This window comes from Bos mutus, chromosome 2 (genome assembly GCF_027580195.1).
Source record: "Bos mutus isolate GX-2022 chromosome 2, NWIPB_WYAK_1.1, whole genome shotgun sequence".
Taxonomy (NCBI): Eukaryota; Metazoa; Chordata; class Mammalia; order Artiodactyla; family Bovidae; genus Bos; species Bos mutus.
Genome location: NC_091618.1, coordinates 44,726,909 through 44,752,086, shown reverse-complemented (window position 1 = coordinate 44,752,086; position 25,178 = coordinate 44,726,909). Strand labels below are relative to the sequence as shown.

The 25,178-nt window shown below is 37.7% G+C and overlaps 1 protein-coding gene across 1 annotated transcript in view; it reads left to right on the top strand.

Annotated features, from left to right (window-relative positions):
* The window catches only part of FAM117B (family with sequence similarity 117 member B), a 73,826-nt gene that overhangs the window by 41,168 nt on the left and 7,480 nt on the right, over positions 1–25,178 (top strand). Inside the window, exons 3-7 of the mRNA XM_070388053.1 lie at positions 4,779–4,871; positions 5,854–5,967; positions 19,585–19,728; positions 21,063–21,288; positions 23,387–23,507. Of these exons, the coding sequence (XP_070244154.1) occupies positions 4,779–4,871; positions 5,854–5,967; positions 19,585–19,728; positions 21,063–21,288; positions 23,387–23,507 (698 nt within the window). The remainder of the gene's footprint in view (positions 1–4,778; positions 4,872–5,853; positions 5,968–19,584; positions 19,729–21,062; positions 21,289–23,386; positions 23,508–25,178) is intronic.

Below are 25,178 nucleotides of genomic sequence, written 5' to 3'. Positions count from 1 at the left end.
GATACCTTATTAATCAACTGTGCACCAATATAAAATTAAAAAAGGAAAATGAATACGGTCTCTACTTGCTTTAGCTTCATCCACATGTGATGTTTAAAGTAGTGTGAGTGTATTTCCTTCAATATTTCTGCAACCTTCTTTATTTCCTCTACAGTTTCAGATACAGTGGGTTCAGATATTTTGCCTTACCAGTAAGAATATACAGTTTTATAAATCGCTGGGAGCCCCTTGTTCTGTGGAAGTTCAGAAAGTCTCTTCAGCAAGTTGCTGTGATCTAGCTCTAGCTACCACTTGACTTGTGTTCCTGGCTTTCATTTTGTTTGTAATGCTTTCCCACCATTTGCCTGGATAGTTCACACTCTAATGCTCACAGCAGCTGCCTCTAATCCCATAGAATCTTGCCTGCCTACTTTTCCTGTCCTTCCAGGTTTGGATTAGGTGCCTTTCTTAGGGGACCTCAGTCATCACATCATATCCAAATTGGCTATTTATCCTTTCTCTCCTAGAAAAAACTCTTTGAGCATAAAAACTGTATTTTCTCTCTAACTCCAACACCTAGTCTAGTACCTGATATGTTAGAAGATACATATTGCTTTCCAGTATACAATGCAAAATTGAACAAAATTGATCCATACTTAATTAAAACTCAGTTTTACTTTGTATTAATTCATGAGTGTCTTATAATAAAGGCTTGGCTTCTTAGTTGAACAAAGAAAGCAATTATCTTTTGAATTAGGAGGTTAAGTAAAATTAACGACTTTTGCTGAATATTTTTTCCTGCCTGAACATCTTATCACTGAAATTAATAATGCTGTCTTTTGCTCTTTATGCTTATTTTTATTTGTTTTGCTAATTAATACTTTTTATCTTTACTTTGTTCTTAAATCTATAAGAACTTCTATATTCCTTTGCTTTTCCTTGAGTTTTTATACTTATATTGAATATCTTTAGTAATTTCTCTAATTTTTAAAAGCTTTTTGTTTGGAAAAGTCTCAAATTTATAGAAAAAATCACAAGAATTAAGATTGAGCACCAGGGTACTCCTCACCTATATTTACCAATAAACATTTTTGCATATTTTGTGTTCTTTAATATATAATTGTTATTATCATTGATGTTATTATTTGCTCTTTGTAATTTACAGACATTGTGACTCTTCTCAAATACCTCAGAAAGTATATACGAACACAGACTTTAAAAATTTAATTATCAAATTCAGAAGATTTAGCATTGATGCAATTCTATTCTTTATTATGTGGATACATAGACCCATTTTTTTTGGTGTGTTTCCCCAGTTATGTTCTCTGTATCAGTTTCTTCCTTAAGCTAGGATCCAGTGAAGGAGCTCAAGTCAACGTTTAAATGTCATATTTCTTTAGAATTCTTTAATTTGGAATAGTTCCTCAGCTTTTGTCATTTGTGACATTGATACTTTCTAAGGATGCAAGGTGGTATTTTGTTGAATCTCAGCCCGGGTTTATCCATTTTTTAAACAATTCGATTCAGTAATAACATTTTTTACAGAAATACTGTAGTTGATGTGTGTTCTTTGTGCATGTGCATCAAGAAGTGCCCAACGTCAGTAATGTTGTTTCACCCACCGGGTACCCTTTGTAACTGTACCTTCACAGGCTATGGGGAAATATTTGAGACTATAAATATCCCATTCCCCAACAGACTTTCACCCATTGTTTTTAGCATTTGTTGATGATTCTTGCTTAAATCAACAATTACTGTAGAAGTTCCAAATGATGACTTTCTAACTCTTGTCATTCTTCCTGCCTTTCTTTGTTGGTCTAATACTTTTTGATAGAAATGGTTCTTTATGAAATTGTCCAAAATGGATTTAAAATGTCGATTGATATGACTTAAGATTTATTTTTCCCCCTCTTTAACTTTTTACTAAGAGAATGTTCAACATATAAGAAAATGGGAAGGACATGTTAGCTGTCCTTAGATTCAGCAGTTTTAAACATAGCCATGTTTGTTTTATCAACCTTTGTGCTTTTATGTATGTATTTGCTGTACTTTCTCAAAGTGTGTTGCAGATTTCACATTTTATCCCTAAATCTTTCAGCATATATCTTCTTGTATAATCACAGTGCCATTAGCTCACTTAGGAAAATGAATAATTACATAATATCATGTAACGTCCAGTTCATGTTAAATTTACACAAGATTTCTTTCTTTTTTACCAGGATCCATTTGGAGAGTCAAGCATTTTACTTAGTTTCTCTTAGTTCCTTTTAATTTAGAACAGTTCATTTTCATTCTCATACTTTCAGTTTTAATAACATTGTTATTTTATGTTTTATGAATGACATATTTGTAAAGGAGATACTTTATCCTTTTTGAATTAGGAAGTAACTGTAGAATATGTCTCTGCACCAGTGAATATCCTGTTCCTTAGTAACTTTTCACCTAATGTTTTAGTGTCCATTGATAATCCTTGCCTAAAGGTGATTTTTTTTTTTCCTTAAACACAAGATAGCATATTCTGTACATTCTTCTGCAATTTTGTTTTCACTTAAAGGCATCATTTTATCCATATAGAAAAGTTTCCCCTGGTATTAAAAGTTTTTTTACATCATATATGTAAAGAGGTATTATTTTGAATAGGCTATACATTTTTCATATAGTACAGAATTTGAGAGACATCTTCCCCTGAGGCAGCCACTGATACCAGTTTCTTTTGTTACCATGTATACTCTACATGTGTATATATTCTTTCTAGCAGTCCTATCTATAAAGGTCGTTGCTGTACATACTGTACTGAGCCTTGACTTTTTCATTTAACAGTATCTCATGGAAATTATTTTGTGTAAGTACATTTTAGATTTCCTTATTAATTTTTATAGCTGCATACTATTCTGTTGTAATGATACGCCATAATTTATTTGGCCAATCCTCTGTTTGGTTATGGTGGTGATTATAGTCGCTAAGGTGGTTAAAGTCCCTGATTGGGAAGAATTGAGAGCAGAAGGAGAAGAGAGCGTCAGAGGATGAGATGGATGAATGGCATCACTGCTGCAATGGACATGAACTTGGGCAAACTCTGGGAGGTGGTGAGGCACAGGGAGGCTAGGCATGCTGCATTCCATGGGGTTGCAAAGAGTCGGACACGACTAGGTGACTGAACAACAATAGTTGCCAAGTCTTGTTCAACTCTTTCAACCCATGGACTGTAGCCTGCCAGGCTCCTCTGTTCATGGGATTTCCCAGTCAAGAATACTGAAGTCGGTGGCCTTTCCCTTATTCAAAGGATCTTCCTAACCCAGGGATTGAACGTCTCCTGTATTGCAGCCAGAATCTTTACTGCTGAGCCACCAGGGAAGCCCAGTCCTCTATTAACATTTTTCTAATCTCTTGCTTGCACAAATGGTGCTGTAGGGAATAATATATGTCATTTTGTGCATAGAGGCATAAATTTGTAGATCTGTGATATAAAGTACCAAAAGGTTATTGTGTCAAACAGTGTGTACATTTGTAACTCTGACAGCAGTTGCCATGTCACCTTCACTAAAGACTGTACGAATTTTACATTACACCAGCAATGGAGGAGAGTGTATGTAATCAAATTGCCTAGTCTTAGTAACCTTAACTTGCATTTCTCTTATTATGGGGTGAGGCTGAGCAGTATTTTCATGTGCCGAGAATGACTTTTTTCCCCCCGATACAGTGTTTTTAAGTTCTGGATTTTGTGTAACCACTAAGAATGTAACATTTTTGAAGCTGTACTCTGCAGTTATTTAAACCAAGAAAAGACATAATTTAGAGATTAAGATTATAAACTCTGGAATTTTAGGTTTATATCTTTGACTTCACCATTTCCTAGCTGTGAGACCTCAGGCAACTTCCCTAACCTCTCATTGTCACAACTTCTTTATCTACAGACCTTGAAGAACTTTGTGTATGTATTAAATCAGATAGCACAGTGATGACCTTTCATTTACTTTCATAAAGCACAGTATATAGCACATAATAAGATCACAGGAATGTTGGCTATTATCAGTATGCATTTGCTCAGTAAATGGTATGCTTATAATTATATAAAAATAGTAATTTTTATTAGTAATAGAAATGAAAGAAATAGGCTAAAGTATTGCAGTTAGGTAACTGGTGCTGAAGAATTATGGGTAATTTGCGTTATTTTAAGTATTTTGTAATACCTAATTTTTCTATAATAGGCATGTATTTTGTAATAGGAAAATATGGTATACTTTTTTTTTTAGAAAGGAAAAATGTTTTCAGGTTTATTGAGATATAACTGACATATAACACTGTAAAGTTTAAGCCATACAGCATAATGATGTGACATATGTGTAGCAAAGAAAAAAAAAAAAAAAACGTAAGCTTAGTTAACATCCATTACTTCATAGTTACCAAAAAAATCATTTTTCCTTGTGATGAGATCATCTAGGATCTAGTCTCTCAGCAACTTTCTAATACACCATACAGCAAGTGTTAACTATAGCCATTGTGTTGTATATTATATCCTCAGTACTTATTTATCTTGTAAATGGAAGTTTATACATTTTGACCACCTTCATCCAATTCCCCCTCTGCTAACCACAAATCTGATCTCTTTTTCTATGGGCTTTTTTCTTTCTTTTAGATTCCATGTGTGAGATCATACAGTATTTTTTTATCTTTGTCTGACTTATTTCATTTAGCATGATGCCCTCAAGGTCAATCCATGTTGTTGCAAATATGGCATTCACTATTGTTAAATGATTTACTATTTTATTAAAACCTCTTTCTTCTCTTTCCCATTATAGACAGAGAGTGCATGGGCTGAAGAATACTCTGAAAAGAAGAAAGGGTCTCACAAACGTTCAGCATCGTGGGGCAGCACAGATCAGCTTAAGGAGGTCAGAAAAATGGTTCCAAGGAAGTGGGTGTGAAAGTTTGATCCCTTGGTTGACTAGTTCCCAGAACCTGTGAGCTGCAGAGATGTGTCAGTTCCATTGTTTTTTAATTTATTTCTTTTTTTTTTAGTGGTGGTTTTGTTTATGAGAAATAATACCAGAAAAACAGAAAGATTTGAATAGGGAAATATACATGTAACTTACCTGATTATGTGGTTTTTTTATTTTTTAATGAGAATCCATAGCTGTTAATATAATTAAATATCAAATGTATGAGATTGTAGTGATACAACAAATTCACTCTTATTATTTCTATATACAATGGTAAGTATTTTTGATATTTAGTAACCCAGTATAACCAAGTTGATTATGGCCCTATGTTATGATTACCATTTTTTGTGCCTATAATTAGCACATTTGTGTTTTAAATATAATGTAGCCATAAAACAGAAAAATTCAGTCAAGGAATAATATTAATCATAATTAATAATCAGATTAATCAAAATTATATTTGTTATTTAAAGATTGTATCTAAATGCATTTCATGGCTTGAATTGATTTTTAAATAATACTGTTTACTTTTTTGGAGCTGTTGAAGGTAAGGTATTTGATAAATCTAATTCTGAATAAAATGTGACTTACTGTAAGGAAAATCAGAGAATAATTATCATTGTTTTTGAATTGTTTGTGAAAGCTATAAGGTATAATTGCTAAAAGCTTCATTTGTTTAATACTTTTGGGAAGCTTAAAGGTGCAGAACAGTGTTGGAACATAATTTTTTCTTTGAAAGAAAAATATACATTTATACATAGAATAGATATGTGTATATATACATATAAATTTTTAAAAGTAAATCAGATTTTTGTGGTATGGTTTAAAAACTCAAAAGATATAATAGGGTTGAGTTTTATTGGTTATTATGAAGCAAGGATATGTTTTATGTGATGTGGAAGACACTCTGACGCACTTATTTTCCCCTTTTCAGATTGCAAAATTACGCCAGCAATTGCAGAGAAGTAAACACAGCAGTCGGCATCATCGAGATAAAGAAAGACAGTCTCCATTCCATGGCAACCATGCAGCTATTAACCAGAGTCAGGTAGGAGCACAAGATACCACAAAATCCAGACAAGGGATATGTAGTTTTCCTGGTGTTATGTTATTGCATAGGTAAATGGTTATGATAAAGATGTTCAAAAGCATGTTTGAAACAGTGATTAAATACTGACTCACAGCCTTCATTAAAAAAAAAACACAATACTAAGTTGACAAAAATGATATTTTCCTTTAATGATATGAGTTCTGGGAGATATAGCTGGTTACATATTTTGAATTTTGTCTTTGTCAGTGTGGTATATTGGAGGCAGAATAATACAGATGAGCATTGGCTGTGGAGCTAGAGCCTGGATAAGTAACCTGTTCAAAGTCTGTTTCCTCATGTGACAACAGAGGATGATAATGATACCTGGCACATGAAGTCTTTTAGTAGAAAAGGTCTTTAACTGCTTTGATTTCTTAATTGAACCCTATGAACTGCTCTTGATTGCTCACCCAGGGAGCATTTCTCTTCACTGAAATTGAATTGAAATTGGATGGCATCCCTTGGCAAAGAGAGAGCAAGAAAAACTTTGCCTGTTCCTTTTTTAGGTTGATAGCTTCTGATGATTGTCAAGTATATGTGGATTGTTTTCAAGAGAAAGTATGAGTGAAGGTGTATTTTTTTTTCAAACTAACTGATCATGTCTTAAAATATTGATAGGTGGGTCAAACTTGATTTTACAGATTTATAGTTTGATTGCATTTTGGCTTCCAGTAACGTTTTTCCATATATAAGCCATTTTAATTATAAAATATGAATATACATTGACACATTTAAAAGCCTAAACAAATTGCATTTATATTTGGAGAAATGGAAAATGCAAAATTGACCAAGTAAGAAGTGAAAAATTTGAATAGACTATTGGGATACTAAATATTCCACTCACAAAAGGCCGCAGACCTACCTGGTTTTACAGGTGAGTTCGCCAACCTTCTGCTCCCTCTAATTCATCCATAAATAATTTAGATGCATTTCTAAGAGATAAATCCAGTTCTTATTTCCTATTCATATTTTTATTCCAAGTAGAATAGAAGTTAAGATTGAGTCTTATTGAATTTTAATTGATGGATTTTAGCAGTTTATAACTTTCTGAAGTGGTTTTTTAAAAAGTTGTATTTAAATTAACAATTACAGTGGTAAAATTATCCAAAAATTTTTTTCCCCTGCAAGTTGAATTTGCTTAGTAAAGACTATTGAAGTTCACAGGAACTTCACAAAGGTGCCTCTTTGTGGAGAAGGTGAGGACTAGAAAATACAGTAACTTGAAAAATAAATTCATGTGGCTTGACTTTTGTACACTTGACACACCAATCATCTTGACTACTTGACTTGCTTTATTGAGTGTTAAAGCCAGTCAGAGATCAAGCACGTGTGTATTATGATAGCTATGGCAGTAGTATTCAGAGTTAACTGAAACTTTAAGACTGTGAACATGAAAATATTATTCAAGTCACGATTGTGGCTTTGTGTAGTGGATTCTCTCTCTAAAGGAGAAAGTACCACTTGGAGATATGTGTGCTTTGAGGCCATTCCTCCATCCACGCAACATTTATCAAATATCTGCCATATGACTGGTATTGTAGTACTCATTAGTGGATGCAGTGATAAATGAAATGTTGGGGCTTTCCCCCCACCAAATCTCAGATAATAAGTAAACAGTTAATTTTTATACAGTATAATGAGTATGTTGATCAGGAAGTGTTCAGAGTATTGTAGAAGGAGCATTTATCCTTGAATTGACAATGAGCCGTCTAGAAAGACTTCTGGAGAAAGTGGTGTCTAAGTGATCCATGAAGGATAGGTAGAATTTAGCCAGTTTTGGGCTTCCCTTGTGGCTCAGCTGGTAAAGAATCTGCCCACAATGTGGGAGACCTGGGTTCGATCCCTGGGTTGGGAAGATTCCCCTGGAGAAGGGAAAGACTACCCACTCCAGTATTCTGGCCTAGAGAATTCCATGGACTGTATAGTCCATAGGATTGCAAAGAGTCAGACAGGACTAGAGATCTTCACTTTCACTTTCTGGACGCAGAAGAAATCATGGCTCTAGGGACGGTTGATAGTAAGAGATTAGGTTAGCCAGAGCTGAAAGTCTTCATGTCTCAGTTGTTAAGAAATTTGGACTTTGTCCTTGAAGCACCTGAGAACTATTTGCTACGATGCAGGGGGTTGACAGGTGATCAGATATGCATTTTGACATGATCATTATGAGTTCAGAGTAGAGAATGAATTTGGTACAGGACAAGATTAGGGACAGGAAAATCTATAAATAGATTTATAATCCATGTAAGAAATGATGGTGACCTAAAGTAAGGTAGAAGCTATGGAACTGGAGAGAATGGACAAACCTGAGTGATATTTAGAAAGCAATAATTAATAGTTGAACTTGAGTAAGTACTTCAGAGAAGGCAGTGGCAACCCACTCCAGTACTCTTGCCTGGAGGGTCCCATGGGCGGAGGAGCCTGGTGGGCTGTAGTCCATGGGGTCGCACAGAGTTGGACATGACTGCAGCGACTTAGCAGTGAGTACTTACTAAGTAGCGACTTAGCAGTGAGTACTTACAATATGGGAACACTGTACTCAGCTTTTGTATATTTAGCAGTGACTTAGCAGTGAGTACTTACAATATGGGAACACTGTACTCAGCTTTTGTATATTTAGCAGTGACTTAGCAGTGAGTACTTACAATATGGGAACACTATACTCAGCTTTTGTATACTAAGCAGTGACTTTGCAGTGAGTACTTACAATATGGGAACACTGTACTCAGCTTTTGTATATTTAAGCATTTAATCCTCATCTTTGAGATGGAGATTGTTACTATTCCAATTTACAGGCAAAGAATTAGGGCTCAGAGAGTTCATGTATCTTGTTCAAGGTCATATGAGACAGAGCTGGGATTCTAATAGAAGCATTTTGACTTCAGAGTCTGAGTCTTTAAACTTTTTTAGCTTATGGTTGATGATATGGGAATGATGGACATATAGGAGTAAAAGGTAAGGCCAATTCTAGCCTTTAAATATGATTTAAGAAATATATCCACCTACCTCACACCATGTACAAAAGTAACTCAAAATGGATCAAAGACCTCAATATAAGAGCCAAAACTAAAAACTCTTAGATGAAAACATAGGCATAAATGTGATGTTGGATTAGGCAATGGTTTGTTAGATATGACACCAAAAGCACAAGCAACAGTAGAAAAAAGTACATAAATTGGGCTTTATCATAGTTAAAAACTTTAGTGCTTCAAAGATAAGCTACAAAATAGGCAAAAATATATACAAATCATATGAAACACTTGTATCTAAAATATATGAAGAACTCTTGAAACTCAACAATAAAAAGACAAGCAGTCCAATTTAAAAATGGACAAAGGATCTAAATAGAGAGTTCTCCAAGGAAGATGAGCAAATAGCCAATAGGTATGTGAAAAAGATATCTATCATTATTTGTCTATAGGGAAATGAATACAAATTCCAGTGAGATACTACTTCATACCCACTAGAACAGCTAAAACTAAAAAGACAAATAGGTTTTAGAAAGAATGTGGAGAAATCGAAACCATTATATATTGCCTATAGGAATGTAAAATCCTGTCAGCACTGTATAAGCTGATAGGAATGTAAAAAAGTCTAGTAGTTCCTCAAAAGGCTAAATAAACATAGAGTTACTGTATGACCCAGTGCTTCTTCTCCAAATTATGTACTAAAGAGAGTTGAAAACATATGTTCATAAAAAAACTTGTACACAAATGTTCATAGCAGCATGGCTCACAGTAGCCAAAATTTGGAAACAACCAAATTGTCCTTCAACCGATGAGTGGATAAATATAATGCAGTATATATCCATACAAGGAATATTCAGTTCAGTTCAGTTCAGTCACTCAGTCGTGTCTGACTCTTTGTGACCCCATGAATCGCAGCACGCTAGGTCTCTCTGCTGCTAAGACCCTTCAGTCGTGTCCGACTCTGTGTGACCCCATAGACGGCAGCCCACCAAGCTCTGCCGTCCCTGGGATTCTCCAGGCAAGAACACTGGAGTGGGTTGCCATTTCCTTCTCCAATGCATGAAAGTGAAAAGTGAAAGTCAAGTCGCTCAGTCGTGTCTGACTCCGACCCCACGGACTGCAGCCTACCAGGCTCCTCCATCTATAGGTCTCTCTATCCATCACCAACTCCCTGAGTCTATCCAGACCCATGTCCATTGAGTCGGTGATGCCATCCAACCACCTCATCCTGTCGTCCCCTTCTCCTCCCGCCCTCAATCTTTCCCAGCATCAGGGTCTTTTCAAATGAGTCAGCTCTTTGCATGAGGTGGCCAAAGTATTGGAGTTTCTGCTTCAACATCAGTCCTTCCAACGAACACCCAGGACTGATCTCCTTTAGGATGGACTGGTTGAATCTCCTTGCAGTCCAAGGGACTTTCAAGAGTCTTCTCCAACACCACAGTTCAAAAGCATCAATTCTTTGGTGCTCAGCTTTCTTTATAGTCCAACTCTCACATCCATACATGACCACTGGAAAAACTTTAGCCTTGACTAGACGGACCTTTGTTGGCAAAGTAATGTCTCTGCTTTTTAATATGCTGTCTAGGTTGGTCATAACTTTCCTTCTAAGGAGTAAGCGTCTTTTAATTTCACGGCTGCAGTCACCATCTGCAGTGATTTTGGAGCCCAAAAAAATAAAGTCAGCTACTATTTCCAGTGTTTCTCCATCTATTTGCCATGAAGTGATGGAACCAGATGCCATGATCTTCGTTTTCTGAATGTTGAGCTTTAAGCCAACTTATTCACTCTCCTCTTTCACTTTCATCAAGAGGCTCTTTAATTCTTCTTCACTTTCTGCCATAAGAGTGGTGTCATCTGCATATCTGAGGTTATTGATATTTCTCTCAGCAATCTTGATTCCAGCTTGTGCTTCATCCAGCCCAGCATTTCTTGGTGTACTCTGCATATAAGTTAAATAAGCAGGGTGACAATATACAGCTTTGATGTACTCCTTTCCCTATTTGGAACCAGTCTGTTGTTCCATGCCCGGTTCTAACTGTTGCTTCCTGACCTGCATACAGGTTTCAGAAGAGGCAGGTCAGGTGGTCTGGTATTCCCATCTCCTTCAGAATTTTCCACAGTTTGTTGTGATCCATAGAGTCAAAGGCTTTGGCATAGTCAATAAAGCAGAAATAGATATTTTTCTGGAACTCCCTTGCTTTTTTGATGATCCAGTGGATGTTGGCAATTTGATCTCTTGTTCCTCTGCCTTTTGTAAAACCAGCTTGAACATCTGGAAGTTCACGGTTCATGTATTACTGAAGCCTGGCTTTGAGAATTTTGAGCATTACTTTACTAGCGTGTGAGATGAGTGCAATTGTGTAGTAGTTTGAGCATTCTTTGGCATTGCCTTTCTTTGGGATTGGAATGAAAACTGACCTTTTCCAGTCCTGTGGCCACTGCTGAGTTTTCCAAATTTGCTGGCATATTGAATGCAGCACTTTCACAGCATCATCTTTTAGGATTTGAAATAGCTCAACTGGAATTCCATCACCTCCACTAGCTTTGTTCGTAGTGATGCTTTCTAAGGCCCACTTGACTTCATATTCCAGGATGTCTGGCTCTAGGTGAGTGTGAGTTACCACACCATCGTGTTTATCTGGATCATGAAGATCTTTTTTGTACAGTTCTTCTGTGTATTCTTGCTACCTCTTCTTAATATCTTCTGCTTCTGTTAGGTCCATACCATTTCTGTCCTTTATTGAGCCCGTATTACTTGGTTACAAAAAATGAATGGAATACTGATACATACGACCATATGGGTGAACCTTGGAAACATTATGCTAAGTGAAAGAAGCCAGACACAAAGGAACACATGATTTCCCTCATATGAAATGTCCAGGAGAAGCAAACCCATAGAGACAGATTGTAGACTGGTGATTGCTTAAAGGTAAGAAAGTTGAGGGAAGATGGAGAATGAGTGCTGATGTGTGAGGGACTTGTTTTTTGGTTTGATTCTAAGATTAATTGTGATAATAGTGGTACATTTCTGTTCAATTACTGTTCATAAGCAGAAGTTGTACACTTGAAATGCGTGAGTTGTATGATACTGTGAATTATTTTTCAATAAAGTTCTACCAAAAAACGTGTACTAACCAACATAAAAATGAATAGATAAAATGCAAATGTAATTGTCTGGAAATAATAGATTAGATGCTAACAAAGAACCCAGAAGTAACCCAGGAGGTCTTATAACTGTAGAAGGTGAGCACAAGTGCTCTGAGCTCAGATTGTTTAGCGTAAGATCTGAGTCATGCTGCTTGCTAGCTATTTGAAGTTCCTTGGGTTCTCTGCATTATATTACCTGTTTGTTGTGTTGTTCTGAGGATTAAATGGTGCATGTGTGTGTGTGTTAGTCACTCAGCTGTGTTCGACGCTTTGTGTTCCCATGAACTGTAGCTCTCCAGGCTCCCCTGTCCATGGAATTCTCCAGGCAAGAATACTGGAGCAGTTAGCCATTCCTTTCTCCAAGGAATCTTCCCAACCCAGGGATTGAACCTGGGTCTCCTGCATTGCAGGCAGATTCTTTACCATCTGAGCCACCAGGGAAGCCCACTAAATGGTATTCAGTTTAGTCCAGTCACTCAGTTGTGTCTGACTCTCTGTGATCCCATGGGCTGCAGCATGCCAGGCCTCCCTGTCCATCACCAACTCCCAGAGCCTGTTCAAACTCATGTCCATCGAGTCAGTGATGCCATCCAACCATCTCATCCTCTGTTGGCCCCTTCTCCTGCCTTTGGCTTTTCTCAGCATCAGGGTCTTTTCCAATGAGTCAGTTCTGCACATCAGGTGGCCAAACTATTGGAGCTTCAGCTTCAGTCCTTCGAATGAATATTCAGGACTGATTTCCTTTACAATTGACTGTTTTGATCTTGCAGTCCAAGGGACTCTCAAAAGAGTCCTCCAGTTGGATTTTTCTTTAGGCTTCTCTGCCAATTCATATTTAACTTCTTTTCTAAAACTTTAATTATCATAAAAATATTTACATGCTTATTACAAGAAACTTTAGAAACTAAAGTCAATAGAAAAATTATATCTCTATACTGTACATTTTAAACTTATACAATGTGGTATGTCAATTATCTCAATAAAACTAGAAGAAAAACTAAAAATAAGAAATGTTAGACCTCAGTCAAGCTGTTACTTTAAAAAAAAAATCAAATAGGAAAGAAAAATCATCCAGTTTCACTCTATAAAGACAGGTATTCCTTAAATTCTTTCTTTTTCCTTTTTCATTCCTTGTGGAGATCATACCATGTATTAGAGTATGTATTTTTAAAAATTTATTTAGTGTGGAAAAAATGTTTGTTATTCAGAGGGCTTCAGTAACATTTTTAATGTTCCAGATTCTGTAGAGCAGTTCTCTAACTTTGGTCATTTAGTTGGGTCCAGTTACTGTGTGCTTAAAGCTTTTTTCTACATTATACTTTTCTAGGGGTAGAAAATAACTTTCCATTATTTGGTTAATAAGTTTAAATATCTGGGGGCTCTTTGATTTTCCTCTTCATAGGCTCTCCAAGTTATTACAGTTTTTTTGTTTGGAGTTCATGATATGTAGATGATTATTTTGGGGGGGGGGCGGTTTCAGCTTTTATCTTTACCCCTTTACACTAAACAAAACAGAAGAAATTTTATTGGATTAAACTGCAAAAGTAGTTAATTGGTGGAACACATGCATAAAAAGCCAGATAGGAAGACAAGCTTATTTATCATGGGGGACCCAGTGCTCTGTGACTACCTTGAAGGGTAGGAGGTGGGAAGGGGAAGGCAGGTTCAAGAGGGAGATGACATTTGTATGCCTGTGGCTGATTCATGTTGATGGATGGCAGAAACCAGCACAGTATTGTAAAGCAGTTATTCTCCAATTAAAAAAAAAGGAGACATATGTGAATGACAGTAGTTTGTAGTTTTTGGAAAAGACATTAAAAAAGAAAAGTCAAATTACATGTTACTGTTTGTAGCACACTGTTTACATCAATATTAAAGGGGAGAAAACACTAATCTAGGGACAGATAAACCACATGGTCCAAGTCTTTAGGAAGATTATTGGGAAATTCCTTTAGCATCCTTTAATGATCAAGGACAGTATTGTTCTGATAGTGGATAGTCTGTAACCACTGGCTAACATGAGATCTTTTTCTTGGGCTTGCAATGGATTTTTTACAGTTAGAGAAGAATTCTGACATACTTTTGAGTGATTCCTTCCCTGGAAATTCAGGAGGGGGGATTATTTATTATGAAGAATAACTGCTGCCAAGTTCCTTAGGAGAGAGAAACTTTTCACATGTCATTGGTTTCCAAAATTGACAAAACTCTTGGATACTTAAGGTATCATTTTTAAGGAGTATTTTAATAAATACCCTCATTAGAAGATGTGGCCAAGAATTCCAGTCAGTTCTGGTGAGGTGGATGAACCTAGAACCTGTTACACAGAGTGAAGTAAGTCAGAAAGAATAAAATATCGTGTGTTAACACATATGTATGGAATCTAGAAAAATGGTACCGATGAATCTATTTGCAGTGCAGGAATAGAGACGTAGACATAGGGAACAGACCTGTGGACACTGCAGGGGAAGGAGAGAGAGGGATGAATTGAGACAGCAGCATTGACACATACACATTATCGCATGTAAAAGAGATAGCTGGTGGGAATTGCTGTATGATGCAGGGAGCTCAACCTGGTGCTCTGTGACTACTCAGAGTGGTGGGAGGGAGGTTCAAGAGGCGGGGACATACGTATACTGGTGGTTAATACATGTTGATGTACGGCAGAAACTGACACAACATTGTAAAACAATTATCCTCCAGTTAAAAAAAAATTTTTTTTCCAAAAAGATGTAGCTAACACATTTCAGAATTGTTTGATGATTAGAGTCAGATGTTAGTAACAGAAGAGCTGGAGATGCAGCATAAACTAATTTAAGAGTGCACATTTTTAAAATCATGCAGGTGTTTCTGGCTGTGATAGGCTCAAACAAGAAAGCCCTCCCATAGGATTTTCTTATTGCTTCATCTGGGCTGGGCACACGATAGTTTTGTAATAGCTTAGGAGGGTTTGAGAGCAAAGGGATCATGAGAAAGAAAAGGGGAGGAAAAAAAAACATATTTTCATCTGAGAAGTGAGAGAAGCATTGCACTTTAAAGAGAAAATTGCTTCTTGGCACTGGAATCTTTGTGTGCCTGTCCAGGACATGATTGCTGTTCTTGAAAGTTTCAAGATTTTGCCACTGAGAAATCAAAACAGTAGGTGTTTCAGCTGTGACCTTCATTAGAGAATATAGCTATAGCTTAGAAGAGCTAAAAGGGGGATACACAGGAGAGGACACTGATCTCTGGAGGACAGAAATAAAGTGATGCTGACGGGACAGGAGGAATCAAGGCCCCCCTACCAAAGCCCCTATGATGGGAAAGCTTTTTTCCCCCAGTGCTTTCTAATTTTTAAAAAAATCCATTCTAAACATCCGTTGTGACCACCGTTTTGTTGTATTAGGGTTTCTGGCTCATATTTCTCTCCTAGATTTCTGTTGAATTGCTGAACAGACCTTTTTCTATCCTACACAGTTTTGTTCCTTTGAAAATTTAGCTCTCTTTGTCTTTTCCCCTGCTCAGCTACTACTTCAGTAGGTATTCTTCCCATCTTTCCTGAGTCTGCTTGTCTTGCCACAATTTTATCCCCATTCTTTGAAACAGATATTTAAGTTATAGTGTAGATTGGATTCTTATGAAGCTTCAGGGTTAGCCAAACCGTCTCTTGGAGTTCTTTGTTGGTTAGTTCACAGCTTTAATGCAGTTTGATCTTTAAGCTGTAACGTAATATATAGATAGACGGAGAATGTAAATAGCAAAAAGAAAACTTTAAAACCGTGATTCACCTAATTGAAATCTTACTTGAGTGGAAAACTATGATTTGAAGAGAAAGAATCAAGAACTGAGAAAAATAAGAGATCCTTGTTGTTTCCAAAGGCCAAATCTTAGGAGAGAGAGATTTTTCCTTAATAATGGAAGGATTTTTAACCTTTCAGAGCTGTCTAAGGATCAGATCAGTTCAGATCAGTCGCTCAGTCATGTCTGACTCTTTGCAACCGCATGAATCGCAGCACGCCAGGCCTCCCTGTCCATCACCAACTCCCGGAGTTCACTCAAACTCACGTCCATCAAGTCAGTGATGCCATCCAGCCATCTCATCCTCTGTCGTCCCCTTCTCCTCCTGCCCCCAATCCCTCCCAGCATCAGGGTCTTTTCCAATGAGTCAACTCTTCGCATGAGGTGGCCAAAGTACTGGAGTTTCAGCTTTAGCATCATTCCTTCCAAAGAAATCCCAGGGCTGATCTCCTTCAGAATGGACTGGTTGGATCTCCTTGCAGTCCAAGGGACTCTCAAGAGTCTTCTCCAACACCCTGGTTCAAAAGCATCAATTCTTCAGCGCTCAGCCTTCTTCACAGTCCAACTGTCACATCCATACATGACCACAGGAAAAACCATAGCCTTGACTAGACGGACCTTTGTTGGCAAAGTAATGTCTCTGCTTTTGAATATGCTATCTAGGTTGGTCATAACTTTCCTTCCAAGGAGTTAGCGTCTTTTAATTTCATGGCTGCAATCACCATCTGCAGTGATTTTGGAACCCAGAAAAATAAAGTCTGACACTGTTTCCACCTTTTCCCCATCTATTTCCCATAAAGTGATGGGACCGGATGCCATGATCTTCGTTTTCTGAATGTTGAGCTTTAAGCCAACGTTTTCCACTCTCTACTTTCACTTTCATCAAGAGGCTTTTGAGTTCCTCTTCACTTTCTGCCATAAGGGTGGTGTCATCTGCATATCTGAGGTTATTGATATTTCTCCCGGCAATCTTGATTCCAGCTTGTGTTTCTTCCAGTCCAGCGTTTCTCAAGTTAAATAAGCAGGGTGACAATATACAGCCTTGACGTCCTTCTTTTACTATTTGGAACCAGTCTGTTGTTCCATGTTCAGTTCTAACTATTGCTTCCTGACCTGCATACAATTTCTCAAGAGGCAGATCAGGTGTTCTGGTATTCCCATCTCTTTCAGAATTGTCTACAGTTTATTGTGATCCACACAGTCAAAGGCTTTGGCATAGGACATCTCTCAGTTAATATGATTGCCCACTTGTATTTGTATAGGCTGACTTATATTTAGAAATACACATTTTATTACAGAAAGCTATGTAGATGTGGGAAAAATAAATTATATACACACACACAAAATTCCTTAAGAACCCTTGAAATGAAGCATAAAAGTTCCAAGTATAATCATTTTTTTATTTTTAAATATTTTAGAGCATAGTTTATGTAAGAAATAAAATCAAAGGCCTATTACTTTTTATTTATGGAATAATAACACTATGCTTAATGAAGAAAATATTTCCCAGACAGCTTGGGTAGATTATTTTTCTTCTAATCGTATAACTATTTGCTAGTTAAATGAATTTCTGTTGAACCTTTGCTTCATTTACCTAAAATGGTGTGTTGACCTTAAGAAAGTGGCCATTTTCTTTTTTTTCCTTCCTTTCTTTCCTTTGCTTTAAATAAATTAAACTATTGACACTTGCCGCTATTTTAGATTACATTTGAGAAGAACTTCTTACCAATTATCTAGGATATGACTTCTGTAGCTGCCTGGAAAGGCAGTAACAAGATGTCCAGTTATTACACTGGTGGGTTCCTGTTATGTGCACTTCTCAACATGACACCCAGCAGACTTAAGCTTTCTGTTCTTAGAAGACTTACTAACAGATCCTTATGGTTCCAAAATCCAGAAAGGTCAACATTTTGCAGAAACCTTGACAGATCATCTTCCCCTTCTAGTCTTCTCCTTCCTCATTTTTGTAATGTTAGCTACAAACCAGATGCAGCCTGAAAATGGCATCCAAAGCAAGCCATTATTCATGTTGTTTTGTGATTTTAGGAGAGAAAATTAAGTTTAGAATTGAGTACCTTTCACTCAATATAAAAAATAAAATCAAAGTTCTGTTTGTAGTATATATACTGATAACTCCTGAAATCTTAGTCTGTAGCAGTTCTCTGTTACCTCATTATTTTTTGACAGAGGAAGAGTCCAGGCACAGGAAGGATGCCTGCCTGACAGAAATGCTCTCACACGTGCTCCACTGCAGACTAGTGAACTCTGGGTTCCTTTTAACCCATAGGTGCTTCTGTCCAATCAGTTTCCTTTCGTCCCTTCATTCGTTTTTGTTTTCTCTTGCCACCGCTTTGAGAAAGGTTTCTTTCCTTCCTTGACCTGTCATGAACCAAACCATATTCTTAGCTTCATTCTCCCACTCTTATCCCAAGAGTAAGTACATATCTAATTGGAGAGAGTTTCTTTTCTTTTTTTTTTTTTTTTTAGGCCTGTTTTAGATTATTCTTTGGGATATTATTCTGTTGCTAAGGAAACAAGAGGGTGAGAATAGGTAAAAAAAGAAAAAAGTACCCTTCAAGGTGTTAGTGACAGGTCTTGGGATATAAAAAACTGATGGGAAATTGCCAGTTTCAGTGGCTGTCTTAGGCATTGTTTCACTGAAGTAGGAAAGTGAAGACCTTGGGGTGAGAGTAGGGCGGAGGGTGGAGAATGCAAGTTCTTGGAAGAATGGAGGGGAGGGCTCTGGTGTTTACTTTCCTTTTCCTGTCCCGTCTTATCACAGTCCTGTCACAGGGTGAACCAGGCTGGCCTGCTGATGAGGCTTTCGGGAAGTGCGGGAAGTTACTGGCTTTGTAGCACTAAGACGGAAGGATTGAAGAATAGGGGATCTGAAACCTCCCTGAAAGAGAGGTTTCTCAAAGAGGCCTCCCTAAATGAAGGATGAATTAATCACATTTCTTTACCAGACAGCAGGACAATACTAGATGACCTTCTGGCACACTGTTGCTATGAACTTTGGCAGATACCTTGCAATTCTTGTTTCATATTTTATTTTGAGTATCTTGTCAGGAAACCAAGTGATATCCTGTAATATAATCAGTTATTTTTTTTCAAAAGTAATACTGTGCCAGTGGGAACATTTTTTTTAAACTAGAGATAAGCTTTGAAACAAAACATTAAAATAATTGCAGTTGAAGTATAAATAAATTTCACAGGGAAGTTACTCTGTCATCTTGCTACTGTATATGGACTTTGGAAGTGATTTTGTTTTTCCTACCAAATTTTTTTTTTTTTTGATAAATTACTTTTTGTTATTTATTTTCTGGAATATAGATAATTATGGCAGTGGAGGACTTTAAAGTTATGTTCTGAAATCTGAACTCCTATAATCATAAAAGAATGTCTGAGGTTAAGATTCTTTTAGTGTTTTCCTGTATCCCTCTTCTCTTTACAGTCCCTCATAGATGTGAATTAATTTCTGAAATTCTACCTTGATTGTCTGGGATTTTTGCTTTAAATTATATTTCATGTATACCAAGGAGCAGGTTTCGTTATTCACACTTTTTGTGAGGTCTATAAATTTTGATTTATTTTAGAGTTACCCAGATCAAATAAGTATGTTTCCATCTAGAGAATGTAAAGGTAGTAATAAATGTTTCTTCTCCCCACTCCACCACTTTTTCTTAAGGCCCCTGTTCCAAAGAGTGCACTTATTCCAGTAATTCCCATCACCAAATCAACAGGCTCCCGGTTCCGGAATAGTGTGGAAGGACTGAATCAGGAGATTGAAATAATAATTAAAGAGACTGGGGAAAAGGAAGAGCAACTTATAGTAAGTAATCTTGTATCTTAAAATCAGCCTTATACATTAATTCTTCTAATTATTTTTTAAAAATCACAATTTTGGTTTCCATATTTACATGTTTCTTGCTTCTTGTTGAGAATAAAAATTTATCTCTTTTGAAAAACTCTTGACCTTTGCAAGTGAATGACAGTTTTTGTTTCTTGGCATCTCATAGAGACAACTGATAGGACTTAAATTTGGGTCCTTGAACAAAAACTATTTTTTGTTTTTCTGTATTTAAAAAATCAATATCACTTCTTCTCATTATCTGTAACTCCATTTAACAAAAGTTCAGCTTACTGGTTTGTTGGTGGTGGCGTGGAGTATTTTCTGAGTATGAATATATATCTTACGGTTTGTCAGTTACTGTTTGGTTGACTGTATCATTGTGAAGCACAGGTCTGTTTACCTATAACATACATAGAATGTGTATTCTATTAACTGTGACATACAAAAGTATGGTTTATATGTAAGACAGAAAATTTCCTGTTTATATTTAAAAGCATGTCACAGTATCCTGAAGCTTTCATTCTCCAGTGAAAGAGGATTTGGGGAGTTTAAAGTAGTATTTTATTGATGCCTGAGATTTCTCTCCCTTAAGATGAAAGGCTGGTTTAGCTTAGAGAAAACACCACTGCCCACACCCTACCCTCCTCCACTGCATGATGGTGAAACTTCCCCTGATGGATAATAAAGGTAAACGCGGCAAAGGTGTCCGGGGAGCTGGTTTCCCTGCTAAGTGAGTCACACAAGCCTTCCTCTGAACATTCTCCTTGATTTCCCTCTATAATTAGCACTGCTGTGATTAATCGTTCTCTCATTTAGGAAGGTTTTGAGAACACTGTTTGAGGAGGAAATGAGCAGGGGGAGAGGGCAGCAGAGGCTATCATCAGGTATTACTAGTTCACACAGTGCACAACCTTTTCTTCTCATGTGGAACCTAGAGTTACACCTAGGTTTCTCCTCTTTTATAATGGTGTGTCTTGTTCATTTTGAAAATAAGTTAGCACGTGATAAGTAATTCAGTGTTGTTTCATCCTTCAGCGAGCACTGACCACTCATGTGCCAGACCGCTGTGAGTTCAGAGGCCCTCCTCTGCCACTCGGTGTCCAGCGGCAGGGGGGGCGGGCGATGAGACAGGAATGGCTGTCCCCACAGCCAACACAGAGGCTTCTCCCTCTATCGTGAGGCCCGATAAGGAGAGGGTTTCTGACTTTTGAGTCTTCAGCAACTGCAGGGGAAGGTTGAACCTTGGGTGCCTTTCCAGGGGAATTTCAAAATCAGTGACCAAAACACATACATTTAAAACATTTTTGTAACAGCCCCAAGACATTCCAGACGGCCACCGTGCGCCTCCGCCCCTCGCTCAGAGAAGCAGCAGCACACGCAGCACCGACACGCAGACCCCCGGCGGGGCCGAGCGGGGGAGCAACGACAGCAGCCGCTCCCAGTCTGTGTCCCCCACATCCTTCCTCACCATCTCCAACGAGGGGAGCGAGGAGAGCCCGTGCTCGGCTGATGACCTGCTTGTCGATCCCAGGGATAAAGGTACAACACGGGAGGAGTTTGCTGCCACAGGATAAGCGACACCACCGCTGTATCCTGCTTTCTGTTCATTTTCTAGCAGAACACATATACTTAGGGCCACTAAGATCATGACTTTGAGATGTGTTCAAAATACAGATTTTAAAGAATTGTAGTACAGAACCGTAGGTTTTACTGTGGTACTCAGGTGATGGTCAGGTTGGCTGGGTTTATGGGCTTTTGTTTGTACACTTTTTTTTCTTTTTGCACTTACTAATACAAGTTCCTTAATAGTGAGTAACATTGTTTTTTGGTATAAATGAGATAAACATTTGTCCTGAAAAGCATTTGTTTTCTGTTACCTTAGTTGTCATGTTTTTATTATCTTACTACTTTTTAATTGAATGTGAAGCCTTCAAGTTAGTGTGTTTCAGGATCTATATTTGTGATATTTCTAATAAGAATTAAGCTGACTTATATCAGTGCAAGATGAGTATTCCAGGCAAGCCTGGAGTAAAAGGGGAGGTGGGATGCTTATAGTATTAAACCACTTGCATGATTCAGAAAGTAATTGGAGACATAGCACTTTGAATATTAGTTACTGATAATGTTTTACTTTTAAAACAAATATGATCTTTCATCTATCTTTATCAAGGCAATCTTTTCTTAGCCTAAATTCTAGTTATTACTGCATGAGCTTGAGAAAAATGATAAGATAAATTCTATGGCTCAGTTCAGTAGTCATTTATTTAGACCCTCCTACTTGTAATGTGTTGACTGTCCTAAAATGTTCCACGTCTGATGACAGCTGGTCATTAGTGCCAGTCATCTGAAGTACTGAGACTATAGCAAGTGCAAAAGACCCAAGATTTACTGAAGAAGTCACTTCAGACCATGGGCAATTGTAAAATCATACTATTTGGGCCCTTATTTGTCATCTACAAGGTTAAATAAAACATGGCTATACCCTAGACCAGTTATTAATAAATCACACCCCCTGGGGGCAGGACACAGGCACCAGCAGTTTTCCGTGCTCCCAGGCGATTCACATGCACAGAATTTTGACGCCACTGAATTAAATCCTTTGATTGGGCCTTGTGTTTCTTGTCAGTTGACATACTTAATTACTTCTGATACTTGCTAAAGGATTAAAAGAGAGAGTAAATGCAGCTCCAAGTACTTAAGCTCAATCAGGTGCACCTGCCCCCCCCCGCCCCCCGACTAACCACAGCTATTAAAATCTGCCCTTCATTTTCCGTACTTTCTACTTTTACTTCAGCAGCATATAAGGAACTCTGTAAGTTTTGTGTCCTGTTACATTTGACTTCAGGAAACTAGTGACTGGTTAACTTCTTTGGATTTCTTTTGTAAGAAAGTGCTACTGTCAGCAAGGAGTTGTAGTTTAGTTGACATAGACTGTACATTTAGAACACACAGGTTACATATCAAGAATTCTAAGTTAATGTGGTAGAAACTGAGGAAATCAGCACTGAACAGAATCACCAGAGTAAAGAAGTGTTCCCTTGGGTTAATTTAGAAAGATAACAAAAACTTTGAGCCAGACTTTGAAGGAGGTTTTGGAAAATGAGCAGAGGAGGACGTCTTAGGTACAGAGAAGTTTGTAGGCAAAAGAAAGTCTCTGCCATACACTGTGCATAGACTCTGACTACCCGGAGCAGAGATTGCAGCCAGAGGAGTAGAGGAATCAACTGAGAGATTCTGAGGGGCAGCCAAGAGTGAATGATAAGCCACCAGTGAGGAACCATTTTAGTTATTTGTCTTGGGAAGAATGGAGGTGGCATTTGAGCCCGTGTGCTGTGTATAGAATAGAAATAAGGAGCAGCATACCGCAGTATTCAGTGCTGAGGAGTAAGTTATACAGGCCTAGGCTGTGGTAATTGTAAGTAGAAAGGAAATCTCTGGTTTATGCATTTTTTAACAATTATGTCTTTTTTTACCAGGAATTGTGTTAGATATTGGGGTAATGTGGATGAGTAAAGCCTTGTTCCTACCCTCAAGTAGTAGCTCATGGTGTACGGGAGGCCAGGAGCAATCAAATACAGTAGGACTATGCACGCATGTGCTAGTATTGCTTAGTAATCCAGCATGTCGTTTCTTGCAGAGAATGGGAACAACTCTCCTTTGCCCAAATATGCAACCTCACCAAAACCTAACAACAGTTACATGTTCAAAAGGGAACCTCCTGAGGGCTGTGAGAGGGTCAAAGTCTTTGAGGAATGCTCGTAAGTATCCCCCCCATCCCCTCCCACCCGAAACTTTTATTATGAGAAGTATTAAAAGAATTTCAAACAGGCTGAAGAACAGTACGGTGACCACCTGTATATCCAACACTAGATCCTATGGTTAACATTTTGCTTTGTCTCTCTGTGTTTTGGTGTTAGTTTTTACGGAACTGTTTGAAAGTAAGTTGTAGTCATGACATTTACCCTTGAATACAGTTTACTTATTTCCTAAAAGTAACCACTCCTACATAACCACAGTACCATTGTCACACCAAAGAAAATTACAGTTGTGCTTAACACCAACTAGCATCCAGTTATTATTCACATTTCCTCAGTCATCCCCAGCATATCACCCGTGGTTATTTTTGAACCTGTGAACAGTCAGCGCCACACATTGAATTTAGCAGTGTATTTATTCAAGAGAGACCACAGATCTCAATGCAGAGTGGGTTTCCTCCTTTCAAGGATCAAATTCCCTTCAGTTTTTAGTCTCTGGTTCTTTAAACAATTAAAATATTCTGCTGCCAACATGGGGAAGAGAATTCTATTACACTATTACAGAAACGTGTTGCTGTGATAAAGATCATAGAAGAAGCAGAACTTTAAACAGCATCTGGTACCCTTGGTATGCAATCTTCTGTACTCATGTATTTCTGTTGGCTTTTACTCTAGCCAGGGACTCTTAATTTTAGACTCAGAATCTGTTTAGAAGGTATTGCAGCCACGGCCTGTTTTCAGCAGCTGTGGCCCCTTGCTTGTAAGTGATGGCTACAGGGTTGTAGGTATGTATGATGCTGAGCAAATTAGGTGACAAACATTATTTGAAGAGAGAATGATGGTACATATATAAACCTCACTTTTCAGTCTTGTTGCAAGACTAAGAGACACCTTCTGGCTTTTTCTCACTATGAAACTAAAAATACAGGGTGGAGATTGTCCGCCCTTGTTTGGTTCACATAACTTCTTTGTTCCATCATGAGTATCTTAGAATCGTTCTGAAACATGGCATCCTTTTGTTCTGTGCCCCTCCTCTCAGTGCTTCCTTTAATGTCAATTCTAAACAATTTTCCACACAAAGAGCATTGTCTTTCAATCCCTTCACCTTCTCTACTAGGAGATCCCAGCTGTCAGTCTTTTTGCTTTTGTGACAGTAATTGAAAACCCTGTTCTGGCAGCTTCTTCTTTACTCTTTGCACCATGTAAGTCTGAAGCCATGCGTGGTGCCAGAGAGTTTAAGCAGTATTTCTGCACACATGTGTTTCATGGACTCCTTGCACCATAATCATCCAGGAAATCAGCTCAGACTACAGAGTCCCAGGTCCTACCCTAGCCCTAAGGAGTGAAACAATATGGAGCTAGATAGGACCTGGATTATGCATCTTTAACAGATCTCAGAGGACTTTTATGCTTCCCTTCAACATGCTGGCTTAGACCTTTTCATGAGAGTTCTTCAGAAATGGAGTCATTCTAATAGGTAAAAGTTAAATGGTCCACGTGGAACCTTTTGGAGTATTTGACTCATGGCTGATGGACTTAAAAAGCAATTTGAATTTCTGTATAAATGACTTTGAGTGAATATTAGTTGTGTAGGTTGGTGTCCTGTGGCATCTGCCTAGACTGTTATATTTGGAAAAGTTCTCAGTATCTGAACTGTATACATACAACTATGTT